At 44.9% G+C, this 15379-nt stretch overlaps 1 protein-coding gene across 2 annotated transcripts in view; it reads right to left on the reverse strand.

The window, feature by feature from the left end:
• The window catches only part of LOC129813067 (nuclear exosome regulator NRDE2-like), a 29991-nt gene that overhangs the window by 7309 nt on the left and 7303 nt on the right, over positions 1–15379 (reverse strand). For both annotated transcript variants that reach the window (XM_055865223.1, XM_055865221.1), the window contains 7 exons: positions 14878–15286; positions 11539–11672; positions 9971–10094; positions 9627–9799; positions 9114–9503; positions 7898–8874; positions 7597–7738 (listed from right to left, as the gene is read on the reverse strand). In XM_055865223.1, coding sequence (XP_055721198.1) covers positions 7597–7738; positions 7898–8874; positions 9114–9503; positions 9627–9799; positions 9971–10094; positions 11539–11672; positions 14878–15286 — 2349 coding nt within the window. The remainder of the gene's footprint in view (positions 1–7596; positions 7739–7897; positions 8875–9113; positions 9504–9626; positions 9800–9970; positions 10095–11538; positions 11673–14877; positions 15287–15379) is intronic.

Raw genomic sequence — 15379 nt, forward strand, 5'->3', positions numbered from 1 at the left:
ACACAATAAAACACCAGACGTCAGCTACAACACAATAAAACACCAGACGTCAGCTACAACACAACAAAACACCAGACGTCAGCTACAACACAATAAAACACCAGACGTCAGCTACAACACACAACAAAACACCAGACGTCAGCTACAACACAACAAAACACCAGACGTCAGCTACAACACAACAAAACACCTGACGTCAGCTACAACACAACAAAGCACCTGACGTCAGCTACAACACACAATAAAACACCAGACGTCAGCTACAACACACAATAAAACACCAGACGTCAGCTACAACACAATAAAACACCTGACGTCAGCTACAACACACAATAAAACACCAGACGTCAGCTACAACACACAACAAAACACCTGACGTCAGCTACAACACACAATAAAACACCTGACGTCAGCTACAACACACAACAAAACACCAGACGTCAGCTACAGCACAACAAAACACCAGACGTCAGCTACAGCACAACAAAACAGCAGACGTCAGCTACAACACAATAAAACACCAGACGTCAGCTACAACACACAACAAAACACCAGACGTCAGCGACACAACAAAACACCTGACGTCAGCTACAACACAACAAAACACCAGACGTCAGCTACAACACAATAAAACAACAGACGTCAGCTACAACACACAACAAAACACCTGACGTCAGCTACAACACACAATAAAACACCTGACGTCAGCTACAACACACAACAAAACACCAGACGTCAGCTACAACACACAACAAAACACCAGACTTCAGCTACAACACAACAAAACACCTGACGTCAGCTACAACACAACAAAACACCAGACGTCAGCTACAACACAACAAAACACCAGACGTCAGCTACAACACACAACAAAACACCAGACGTCAGCTACAACACAACAAAACACCAGACGTCAGCTACAACGCAACAAAACACCAGACGTCAGCTACAACGCAATAAAACACCAGACGTCAGCTACAACACAACAAAACACCAGACGTCAGCTATAACACACAATAAAACACCAGACGTCAGCTACAACACAATAAAACACCAGACGTCAGCTACAACACAATAAAACACCAGACGTCAGCTACAACACAACAAAACACCAGACGTCAGCTACAACACAATAAAACACCAGACGTCAGCTACAACACAACAAAACACCAGACGTCAGCTACAACACAACAAAACACCAGACGTCAGCTACAACACAATAAAACACCAGACGTCAGCTACAACACAACAAAGCACCTGACGTCAGCTACAACACACAATAAAACACCAGACGTCAGCTACAACACACAATAAAACACCAGACGTCAGCTACAACACACAATAAAACACCTGACGTCAGCTACAACACACAATAAAACACCAGACGTCAGCTACAACACACAACAAAACACCTGACGTCAGCTACAACACACAATAAAACACCTGACGTCAGCTACAACACACAACAAAACACCAGACTTCAGCTACAGCACAACAAAACACCAGACGTCAGCTACAGCACAACAAAACACCAGACGTCAGCTACAACACAATAAAACACCAGACGTCAGCTACAACACACAACAAAACACCAGACGTCAGCTACAACACAACAAAACACCTGACGTCAGCTACAACACAACAAAACACCAGACGTCAGCTACAACACACAACAAAACACCAGACGTCAGCTACAACACAACAAAACACCAGACGTCAGCTACAACACAACAAAACACCTGACGTCAGCTACAACACACAATAAAACACCAGACGTCAGCTACAACACACAATAAAACACCAGACGTCAGCTACAACACAACAAAACACCTGACGTCAGCTACAACACACAATAAAACACCAGACGTCAGCTACAACACAACAAAACACCAGACGTCAGCTACAACACACAATAAAACACCAGACGTCAGCTACAACACACAATAAAACACCAGACGTCAGCTACAACACACAACAAAACACCAGACGTCAGCTTCAACACAACAAAACACCAGACGTCAGCTACAACACAACAAAACACCAGACGTCAGCTACAACACACAATAAAACACCAGACGTCAGCTACAACACACAATAAAACACCAGACGTCAGCTACAACACACAATAAAACACCAGACGTCAGCTACAACACACAACAAAACACCAGACGTCAGCTACAACACACAACAAAACACCAGACGTCAGCTACAACACACAACAAAACACCAGACGTCAGCTACAACACAACAAAACACCTGACGTCAGCTACAACACAACAAAACACCAGACGTCAGCTACAACACACAACAAAACACCAGACGTCAGCTACAACACAACAAAACACCAGACGTCAGCTACAACACAACAACACACCTGACGTCAGCTACAACACACAATAAAACACCAGACGTCAGCTACAACACAATAAAACACCAGACGTCAGCTACAACACACAATAAAACACCTGACGTCAGCTACAACACAAAAAAAACACCAGACGTCAGCTACAACACACAATAAAACACCAGACGTCAGCTACAACACAATAAAACAACAGACGTCAGCTACAACACACAACAAAACACCTGACGTCAGCTACAACACACAATAAAACACCTGACGTCAGCTACAACACACAACAAAACACCAGACGTCAGCTACAACACAACAAAACACCAGACGTCAGCTACAACACAATAAAACACCAGACGTCAGCTACAACACAACAAAACACCTGACGTCAGCTATAACACACAATAAAACACCAGACGTCAGCTACAACACAATAAAACACCAGACGTCAGCTACAACACACAACAAAACACCAGACGTCAGCTACAACACACAACAAAACACCAGACGTCAGCTACAACACAACAAAACACCAGACGTCAGCTACAACACAACAAAACACCAGACTTCAGCTACAGCACAACAAAACACCAGACGTCAGCTACAGCACAACAAAACACCAGACGTCAGCTACAACACAATAAAACACCAGACGTCAGCTACAACACACAACAAAACACCAGACGTCAGCTACAACACAACAAAACACCTGACGTCAGCTACAACACAACAAAACACCAGACGTCAGCTACAACACACAACAAAACACCAGACGTCAGCTACAACACAATAAAACACCAGACGTCAGCTACAACACACAACAAAACACCAGACGTCAGCTACAACACAACAAAACACCTGACGTCAGCTACAACACAACAAAACACCAGACGTCAGCTACAACACACAACAAAACACCAGACGTCAGCTACAACACAACAAAACACCAGACGTCAGCTACAACACAACAAAACACCTGACGTCAGCTACAACACACAATAAAACACCAGACGTCAGCTACAACACACAATAAAACACCAGACGTCAGCTACAACACAACAAAACACCTGACGTCAGCTACAACACACAATAAAACACCAGACGTCAGCTACAACACAACAAAACACCAGACGTCAGCTTCAACACAACAAAACACCAGACGTCAGCTACAACACAACAAAACACCAGACGTCAGCTACAACACACAATAAAACACCAGACGTCAGCTACAACACACAATAAAACACCAGACGTCAGCTACAACACACAACAAAACACCAGACGTCAGCTTCAACACAACAAAACACCAGACGTCAGCTACAACACAACAAAACACCAGACGTCAGCTACAACACACAATAAAACACCAGACGTCAGCTACAACACACAATAAAACACCAGACGTCAGCTACAACACACAATAAAACACCAGACGTCAGCTACAACACACAACAAAACACCAGACGTCAGCTACAACACACAACAAAACACCAGACGTCAGCTACAACACACAACAAAACACCAGACGTCAGCTACAACACAACAAAACACCAGACGTCAGCTACAACACAACAAAACACCAGACGTCAGCTACAACACACAACAAAACACCAGACGTCAGCTACAACACAACAAAACACCAGACGTCAGCTACAACACAACAACACACCTGACGTCAGCTACAACACACAATAAAACACCAGACGTCAGCTACAACACAACAAAACACCAGACGTCAGCTACAACACACAATAAAACACCTGACGTCAGCTACAACACAAAAAAAACACCAGACGTCAGCTACAACACACAATAAAACACCAGACGTCAGCTACAACACAATAAAACAACAGACGTCAGCTACAACACACAACAAAACACCTGACGTCAGCTACAACACACAATAAAACACCTGACGTCAGCTACAACACACAACAAAACACCAGACGTCAGCTACAACACAACAAAACACCAGACGTCAGCTACAACACAATAAAACACCAGACGTCAGCTACAACACAACAAAACACCAGACGTCAGCTATAACACACAATAAAACACCAGACGTCAGCTACAACACAATAAAACACCAGACGTCAGCTACAACACACAACAAAACACCAGACGTCAGCTACAACACACAACAAAACACCAGACGTCAGCTACAACACAACAAAACACCAGACGTCAGCTACAACACAACAAAACACCTGACGTCAGCTACAACACACAATAAAACACCAGACGTCAGCTACAACACAACAAAACACCAGACGTCAGCTACAACACAACAAAACACCAGACGTCAGCTACAACACAACAAAACACCAGACGTCAGCTACAACACACAATAAAACACCTGACGTCAGCTACAACACAAAAAAAACACCAGACGTCAGCTACAACACACAATAAAACACCAGACGTCAGCTACAACACAATAAAACAACAGACGTCAGCTACAACACACAACAAAACACCTGACGTCAGCTACAACACACAATAAAACACCTGACGTCAGCTACAACACACAACAAAACACCAGACGTCAGCTACAACACAACAAAACACCAGACGTCAGCTACAACACAATAAAACACCAGACGTCAGCTACAACACAACAAAACACCAGACGTCAGCTATAACACACAATAAAACACCAGACGTCAGCTACATCACAATAAAACACCAGACGTCAGCTACAACACACAACAAAACACCAGACGTCAGCTACAACACAACAAAACACCAGACGTCAGCTACAACACAATAAAACACCAGACGTCAGCTACAACACAACAAAGCACCTGACGTCAGCTACAACACACAATAAAACACCAGACGTCAGCTACAACACACAATAAAACACCAGACGTCAGCTACAACACAATAAAACACCTGACGTCAGCTACAACACACAACAAAACACCTGACGTCAGCTACAGCACAACAAAACACCAGACGTCAGCTACAGCACAACAAAACACCAGACGTCAGCTACAACACAATAAAACACCAGACGTCAGCTACAACACACAACAAAACACCAGACGTCAGCTACAACACAACAAAACACCTGACGTCAGCTACAACACAACAAAACACCAGACGTCAGCTACAACACACAACAAAACACCAGACGTCAGCTACAACACAACAAAACACCAGACGTCAGCTACAACACAACAAAACACCAGACGTCAGCTACAACACAACAAAACACCTGACGTCAGCTACAACACACAATAAAACACCAGACGTCAGCTACAACACACAATAAAACACCAGACGTCAGCTACAACACAACAAAACACCTGACGTCAGCTACAACACACAATAAAACACCAGACGTCAGCTACAACACAACAAAACACCAGACGTCAGCTTCAACACAACAAAACACCAGACGTCAGCTACAACACAACAAAACACCAGACGTCAGCTACAACACACAATAAAACACCAGACGTCAGCTACAACACACAATAAAACACCAGACGTCAGCTACAACACACAACAAAACACCAGACGTCAGCTTCAACACAACAAAACACCAGACGTCAGCTACAACACAACAAAACACCAGACGTCAGCTACAACACACAATAAAACACCAGACGTCAGCTACAACACACAATAAAACACCAGACGTCAGCTACAACACACAATAAAACACCAGACGTCAGCTACAACACACAACAAAACACCAGACGTCAGCTACAACACACAACAAAACACCAGACGTCAGCTACAACACAATAAAACACCAGACGTCAGCTACAACACAATAAAACACCAGACGTCAGCTACAACACAACAAAACACCAGACGTCAGCTACAGCACAACAAAACACCAGACATCAGCTACAACACACAATAAAACACCAGACGTCAGCTACAACACACAATAAAACACCTGACGTCAGCTACAACACACAACAAAACACCAGACGTCAGCTACAGCACAACAAAACACCAGACGTCAGCTACAACACACAATAAAACACCAGACGTCAGCTACAACACACAATAAAACACCAGACGTCAGCTACAACACAACAAAACACCTGACGTCAGCTACAACACAACAAAACACCAGACGTCAGCTACAACACACAATAAAACACCAGACGTCAGCTACAACACACAATAAAACACCAGACGTCAGCTACAACACAACAAAACACCAGACGTCAGCTACAACACAACAAAACACCAGACGTCAGCTACAACACACAACAAAACCCCAGACGTCAGCTACAACACACAACAAAACACCAGACGTCCGCTACAACACAACAAAACACCAGACGTCAGCTACAACACACAATAAAACACCAGACGTCAGCTACAACACACAATAAAACACCAGACGTCAGCTTCAACACAACAAAACACCAGACGTCAGCTAGAACACAACAAAACACCAGACGTCAGCTACAACACACAACAAAACACCAGACGTCAGCTACAACACAATAAAACACCAGACGTCAGCTACAACACAATAAAACAACAGACGTCAGCTACAACACACAACAAAACACCTGACGTCAGCTACAACACACAATAAAACACCTGACGTCAGCTACAACACACAACAAAACACCTGACGTCAGCTACAACACACAACAAAACACCAGACGTCAGCTTCAACACAACAAAACACCAGACGTCAGCTTCAACACACAACAAAACACCTGACGTCAGCTACAACACACAACAAAACACCAGACGTCAGCTTCAACACACAATAAAACACCTGACGTCAGCTACAACACACCAGACGTCAGCTACAACAGAACAAAACACCAGACGTCAGCTACAACACACAACAAAACACCAGACGTCAGCTACAACACACAACAAAACACCAGACGTCAGCTACAACACACCAGACGTCAGCTACAACACACAACAAAACACCAGACGTCAGCTACAACACACCAGACGTCAGCTACAACACAACAAAACACCAGACGTCAGCGACAGCACACAATAAAACACCAGACGTCAGCTACAACACAATAAAACACCAGACGTCAGCTACAACACACTAAAACACCAGACGTCAGCTACAACAGAACAAAACACCAGACGCCAGCTTCAGCCATACTTCCAAGTCTCCTTCATCCCTCGGCTGTCGGAACAAACCTGAGGTTCTGATAACTGCAATGATTTAAGGGTGTTTTAAAGAGGTGTCTTAACAGGAAGTTCATGTTTTAAAGAGGCGTCTTTTTTACCAGGAAGTTCATGTACATCCTCCACAGCAACGGACAGTGGACCCCGTGCTCTGTTGCTATGGCATTCTCAAACAGCGTGCGGATACGATTGCTCAGGCCGTTCTCTGGCAGGGTGGAGAGGGTGTCGCCATAACAACCAGACCTGCCAAGAAGAAAACAATAACTAATGAAAAGACTTCCACAAAATGAATCTAAATGTCAGCTACTACAGTAGTTCTATTCCTTTTTTGTGTTTGTGTGTTCTGTTATTGACATTAGATTAAGTGATACTGATTAGAGCCTTCATCTTCAGTGTTCTCACCTCTGAACAGAGTCCACTAGCTGCTTCCTTTGCTGCTCTGCGCTGATGGCGAACAGGCGTGGCACGACACTGGCACTAGCCTTGGTCACGCTGTGGAAGAAGCGGCGAGCCCTGCCGGCGCTGTGGTAGCGGTTCTCCACCTGCACATACAACTGCCACAGAGAAGTGCTGGAGGCAAAGTGGGCCAGGGCCGAGGTCAGCGCCAGTCTGATATGGCTAAGTGGGTACACGTTGGTGCTGGTGTGGTAGCGCAGCAGCGCCACCTGCTGGACAGCCAGGGCCTCACACTCTGAGACAGAGCTCAGTGTCTGTATGTCACACATAACTTCACTGCTAGCTGACTCCTGGGCTGACAGACTGGAGTGTTGCTCCAGCCTCTTCCTGGCCAGGTTGTAGACAGCATCAGCAGCATCGACCCCCACAGTCAGGTACTGGAATAGGGCGTAACACCCCACCAGACCTTTGACCCGCCTGGAGTTCTTGGATTGCCCCTGCCCCGCAGCCCCCTCCTCCAGCCCAGGCAGGGAGCTCACCACAGCCTGCTCATAGGCCTTCCTGGCCTTCAGCACGGCCACTGGAGCCAACTGTCCCAAGAAGGGGGCATACGAACTACCCTCTGCTAGCTTGGTGAGGATATAGACCGCTGGTGAAGACATGGCGGTCCTAACAATCGTCCCTGCCCCGCCCGTATCCCTTCGCCCGGCCTCCTCCACCTCCAGCTGGGCGTAGAGCAGGCAGAGGTCACACAGGGCAGGGTCTGCCAGCCCTCCTGCCACGCCCAGTCCCAGGGCTGTGTCAAACACCTTGTGGGCTTCGTCCAAATTCCCTAGCAGCCACTCCAAGTGGGCGTACTCCCTCCACAGGCTGAGGCGGCCCCGGTTCTCTGGCTCCTTCAGCAGGCGCTTGGCCAGGCGCTTGCTCCTCTTCCCCTGGGATTTCACACGCTTCTTGTTCCTGCCGCGCGCGCACCTCAGCACCTTAATGTTACATACAGAGAGGAAGGACAGGAGAGACATGAGCATTAGAGGGAGAATCTCAATGGAGAATGAGAGGGGGAAGGACACAAAGTTCAGCAATACAATGGAATGAAAATACGTACATTTCATCCTGACTACAATTAACTTAAAATTCCTTCACGATTACCAAAGTAATTGAACTTGGCTGAGCATATGCTTGCCTGGCTCTAAAGCTTATAGCTGGGGTAACCTGGGTTTACCTTGAGCTTCTCATACTGGATCCAGTGTAGTGAGAGGACAGCTCTCTCCTGAGCAGAGAACAGAGGCAGAACCATCTGGAACACGTTGTCTACAAACTCCTCTCCCTGCTTACACAGCCCCACCCCCCTCCTGGCCCCCTGCAGGGAGGTCATGTGACCCACGGGGCTGACCCCAGGAACAGGGAGGGCATAGGAGGTCAGTGGTGAGTCAGGGTGGTGAACGTCCCCCAGTAGATCCTGATCATCCAGCAGCAGGCTACAGGAGGGGGCGCTGTAACACGAAGTGTCAGCAGGCAGACCCAGGAAGTGCAGGAAGGACAGAAGAAGACATAGCTGGAGTTCTGGGCGGACAAGCCGGATCATAGACGGCCCAATGTCATCAAACAGCACCTACATAGAACACACACATGCAGGCAAGTGGTAAGACATAAATAGCAACAGTAAAAACCCATTTTGTAATGGTAGATATATCCCAGTTTTGGCACCACTATCACCAGTAATCACACCCAATACCTGTCGGTCCGGGTCCTCACAGTCCTCCACCGATTGGCCCTTGGTTTTGTCCGGCCTCCACGGCAGCCAATGGATGGCCTCACGTGACGTCTCCACATCCAACCAGATCCTCCACTTGGGCCAGGTTTTATCCTTCACCTCCAATTCCTCCTGATCTTCTTCATCTCCATCATCTGTCACACAGAGGTTCCAAAGGTTAACATTACAACACTATGACTTACGTCGTCAAAACATCCTAATGTTATGCTGCTACTAGCGTAATTACGGTGTTATAACACAGACATAAGAGCAACCATGTAAAGTGTTAGCACAGGTTTTAGTACAGGCAAGGCTATAAAGTAAACCTTGTTCACTGGGTTGGAGCCAGCCCCCTCTCTCCTGCTGGGTCATCCAGGCTCTCCATCCCCTGGCCCCTCTCTCCCCGACACGGGGCTCCCCACTGTCCCAGAATGGCTCAAAGAACTCCACCTGGAGGACCACAAAGGGCAAAGGCCAAAGGGATGGTTTAATACAACACAGATATTTATATCAATCACTCAATACTACAGTAATTAATACTGTATAATCACACAGAGGGTGGAGAAGAGGGAATGTTGGGTATTTCAATTTCATTTGTAAACATATCATGTTTGATGGGTTGATGGGCAGTTGTCTCCATCTGCGCTGAGGTCAGCAGTTCCCCTGACAGGAAGAACAACAGACTGAACTGCAGGACAGCCTGCAGGACAATAACTAGATGGAATGAATTAGTCCCTCCATGGTAGTGCATGCCTCTCTCTGCCGTCAACACAGTGCTGCAGTGATCAGCAGACCAGACCTCCATGGAGAACAGCAGAAACTCATTACAGTGTGGAATAAAAGGTGGTCCTGTTTAATACTGCATTCGTTTCCGGAGGACACATTGCTTGGATCATTTTCTAATAATCAGATGATTACAGAGTACAGCCACATGGAGTCTCTCTCGTCATCGTTAAGATTCATTTATTTTGCCTGAAAAGGAGATCTTCTAATTACTTGGTGACGAATCCAAAAGCTGAAGGATTTTATATATCCATATAGTAATGTTAGATTTAGTGGCAGCGTTGGGATCCAACCTATTTACATTCTTATTAAATATCACTGTCTCTGAGACAAAAGACAGACAGAGCTTTGGGCATGTGTACTTCCAAATTCGGTAGAGAAATCCTGTATGGTGTGATATCTTAACAATACAAAGCTCAATTGACCTAGACTATTTTCCAATAGCCACACTATCCATACCACTTGAAATGCATAGCCAATACTTATTGCTTCATTATAGCGCTACGCTAGTATAGGCCTTGGAACAGAGACGTAGTGTTAAGGGACGGTCTCTCATCAACAAATACAACCCTGATCAATTAAAACAGTTAATTAAAGCTAATGCTGTGTTTACCATGCGGACACACACCTAGCAACATGCCCTTGCTTCATTTGAGGTATTATACATTTAGAATTATTTCTCCATTATGTAATGTTGCTGGTGCTGGGAGGACAGTGAGCTGTGAGCCACTGCAGAATTTCTGACAGAAGAGCAAACAGGCCATTATGTGTTCTCTCGAATTAGAATGCCCCACTGCTGGAAAAATGTCTCTATTAAAACCTGGTCATGCATTTTAAACCGACCCCCTTTGCAAAGTTTCCATGTAGTGTGTAAAGTGACAAGGCCCAGACCAGTCTGAAGGGCACTCTCTGGAGGGCCCCAGCACTGCTTTAATGCCAGTGACAAAAAACAAACAGCATTGGTGCACTGGCTTTGGATAAACAGCCAATACAGTAACACCAATTCATCGTCAGTCTATTCTGGAGGGAGCTACCAGCTGTATATGAGTACATGTGTTGGAACATGTGTGTTCTTTGCAGAGGAATTTGGGGAATGACTGTGTGTGTGTACCTGTTGTCTGGTGGGTAGGTCCTTGACAGTGTCTGGCTTGAAGAAGGTGAAGTCTAGTAGGCCCTGGAACAGACACACAGCTTTCTCTGAGTGGCCAGCCTGCCTGAGGAAATGACACTGCTGGAGGAAGATGGCTGCAGAGAGAGGAGAGCATACAATACCACATCATTAATTATAATTCCTCACACAGAGCACCCAGTTCAGTTCCACCTATTAGAACCAGCAAGTGTGCATTAGTTTAGTATGAGCTCTTAAAGATGAATTCATTGAAAAATCCTCAGACTTTGAGAGAAAAAAATAGTATGATTAGGAAGAAAGTGAGAGATATCTTTTTTTAAAGTAATAACAGATAGATAATCTTCCCTGAATGAAAAATTCAGCAGGCGAATTAAAGCTGCACATCCCTGAGGTTACATGATATGTCAGCTTCTCAAAAGCTGTTTATTGCCCCTCACAGTAGTCTTCATTATTCTGAATAATTATCAAGTTATAATTAATGCAGCCGTCTCCTGCAGATGTTCCCTTTAATTTGGGGTTACATTGCCCTGACTTGTAACCTGGTCCCAGATCTGTTTCTGCTGTCAATGGCCATAGGAGTTGGCAAGACAGCACAAACAGATCTGGGACCAGGCTACCTGCCTTGTACTGCCAGTACAGAGACCGTCTGCAATTTCTAAAAGGAACCAAACAGTCAAAAAGACCAACAGTCTTCCTCAGAGGTCAGGTGGAGATATATGCTCAACACTGCAATGTAAGCAGAGGCTATGGTCAAATTCTAGTGCATACGGCGTACATCTCCCACACTGTTTGATCCGTCCACAGTGCAGCTTCAGATATGCAAGAAATATGTACTATTCAACCACAAGAGGGAGTCTGGGACCATCATCTTATAACAGTAAAATCACACAAAAATTGAAGAGCTTCTGTATCTATTAGGTCGAGTTGAGAATACCAAAGATGTCATGAGTGATGACATACATGGATTGAACCTGAAACAGCTAGCCTATTTTCTATGGTTGAAACAGCTAGCCTATTTTCTATGCCTGAAACAGCTAGCCTATTTTCTATGGTTGAACCTGAAACAGCTAGCCTATTTTCTATGGTTGAACCTGAAACAGCTAGCCTATTTTCTATGGTTGAACATAAATCAGCTAGCCTATTTTCTATGGTTGAACCTGAAACAGCTAGCCTATTTTCTATGAGTTGCAGTAGCTGAGCTATAAACCTAAATAGTTCCAGTATGTTCAATAAAATTCCAGGTGATTTCAATAAGCGAAGCATCACTGGATAACATCAAATCCATAACAGATTTTTCTACCCTTACATAACAGTTAGCTGTGGTCAACAGATAGGACTGTTTGAGTGGGCTAAAGCAAGGTCCTGGGACCGAGTTTGGGAAACCCTGGGCTAAAGAATGTGAGGAACTCGCTTCTGTTTCTGATTGTTTAAACCTTCTCATTACCTTACCATTATTTTTCATTAAATTAAGGCTGTATTCTAAATGCTCCTGGAGTGCATCCCATCCTTATCATTGTTCAGCAGGCTAAAGCCCTGACAAGACAGTTCCATGTCCAGCCCAGCAGCCCAGACTGACCACTGGCCAGCTAGTCTAACTAGATGATAGATTCATTAGGCTAATTGAGGGGCAGATGCCAGAGGGCCAGGAGGCTAGTCCAGGACTGTAGTACTCATATCATGGCTAAGCAGCATGGACACTGGAGTGGACATCCATGATCCTCTCTCCCTTTCTCACCCTCCTTCTCCCCTAGTCCATCTGTTCCTCATCTCCTGTCAGTGGTCAGAAACATTACGCAGCACAAACCTGTTTAGGGGTCTGTTCAAGAGAATGAAAGATGTTATAGAACATTGCAGATAGATGTGTACTGTGAAAACAGATATAATTATCAGTCATTGGGAAAAAGGAATCTTGTCAGTTCTATTTATGACATTTCTAGCTGCAAAATTCCACATTTGCCTACTGAACGAGGCCCTGTGCCACACCCACAGACATCTGGCAATGACATCATGATACATATAACCAGTTAGCTAGCCAGCTAACTAAGTTTAGTCTGTCACGACAGATTATAACCACATCAAATCCATACCAAAGACTTCTGAAAGGAGTTTAAAGGAGATACAGTGCCGTGAAAAAGTATTGTCCCCTTTCTGAATTTCTATATTTTTTATACTGAATGCTATCTTCAACCAATATCTAATATTAGATCAAGGGAACAGAGTTTACAAATAACACCCCAAAAAATGTATACTTATTTAATTAACAATATTATGCAACACTCAATTCCCCCGTGTGAAAAGGTAATTGCCACCTTACACTCAATAACTGGTTGTGCCATCTGACATTCTCCTGTAGAATTATCTGATACAGAGCAGAATTCATGGTTCCTTCTATTAAGGCAAGTCGTCCAGAACCTGAGGCAGCAAAGCATCTCCAAACCATCACACTACCACCACCATGCTTGACCGTTGGTATGAGGTTCTTACTGTGGAATGCAGTGTTTGGTTTTCGTCAGACTTAATGGGACCCATCTCATCCAAAAAGTTGAGTCACGTTTCCCAAAAAACACCTGGAAGCACCTGGATGATCATCAAGGCTATTGGAAGAATGTTCTATGGCCAGATGATTAATAGCGTAACTTTTTGGGTGTATGGGGGCAATTACTTTTTCACAGAGCAAATTGGGTGTTGCATAACTTTGTTATGTGATACATAAAATAAGTAGCACTTTTTTTGTTACTTGCAAACTTAGGTTCGCTTTATCTAATATTAGGTTTTGGTTAAAGATCTGATAATTCAGTTTGAAAAATATGCAAAAATAGGGAAAATCAGAAATGGGGCAAATACTTTTTCACAACACATAAACACACACACACTCCAGCAGAGACAACAGCACCTTTCACTTCCAATAGAATGACAACTAATCCACTCTTCTCTTCAACTCTTATGGTCACAGACACAGTCCAAACATGCATAATGAACCACATACAGTTCAATACAGCAGCAGGACAGGAAACAATGAAAAGGGGAAACCTGAACCATAATACTCGCTCTCTGCTCGCCTCTACAAATATTTACATTGGCTAATGCTTCTCAAGTTTCAGACCCTCTGCGAGCCAGCCATGTGCCAGTGAATAAAAGATGAGAAAGCAAAAACCAATGACTTTCCATCACAACCAAACAGAACAAGTTTGTGAGTTAGTGCACATATCAGTAGTCCTCTGTCTATAATGTAGAAGCTATCTCTGGGGAAAAGTCCTTAATAAGTTATTCATACATACATTATTATATATAAAGTATATAGTATGTGTCTTGGACCATTACCCAGCATGTGTTCATCAGTGCCCGGCAGCACCTGGTGAGAAACCATGCTCCCATCCTGCACCGCCGCCAGAGTGCTCAGACACTTCCCGTATACCGTATTGACCTTTGACACGGAGAAGGTACTGAAGTGGCTCTGCATGAACAGCAGGTACTTCCTCCACAGGGGGGCGCTGTTGGGGTGCAGGAACACCAGCTTTTTCCACTCCTTCAGCAGGGCTGCCGGCTCCCACAGCTCCCTACAGAGCCGCAGTCGCTCAAGCTTCAGTTCCACGCAGCTCGGGTTATTCTCCACTGCTCGATCCAAAATGGCTACCTTCTTCTCTAGCGTCGCCCGCACTGACCTCTTCCGCCGCTCGTTCTCGTTCTCAGAGATGTCACCAAACACCCCAGGCGCCCCAGCTACCTCGTCCTGTAATACAGTTATGGAAGTTATTATGTGATTTGTTGTATCAAGATACATGCCAGGGACTGGAATTTTTCTTGACACGTTGAAATGTCCCGG

This window comes from Salvelinus fontinalis, chromosome 16, assembly GCF_029448725.1.
Source record: "Salvelinus fontinalis isolate EN_2023a chromosome 16, ASM2944872v1, whole genome shotgun sequence".
Lineage (NCBI taxonomy): Eukaryota > Metazoa > Chordata > Actinopteri > Salmoniformes > Salmonidae > Salvelinus > Salvelinus fontinalis.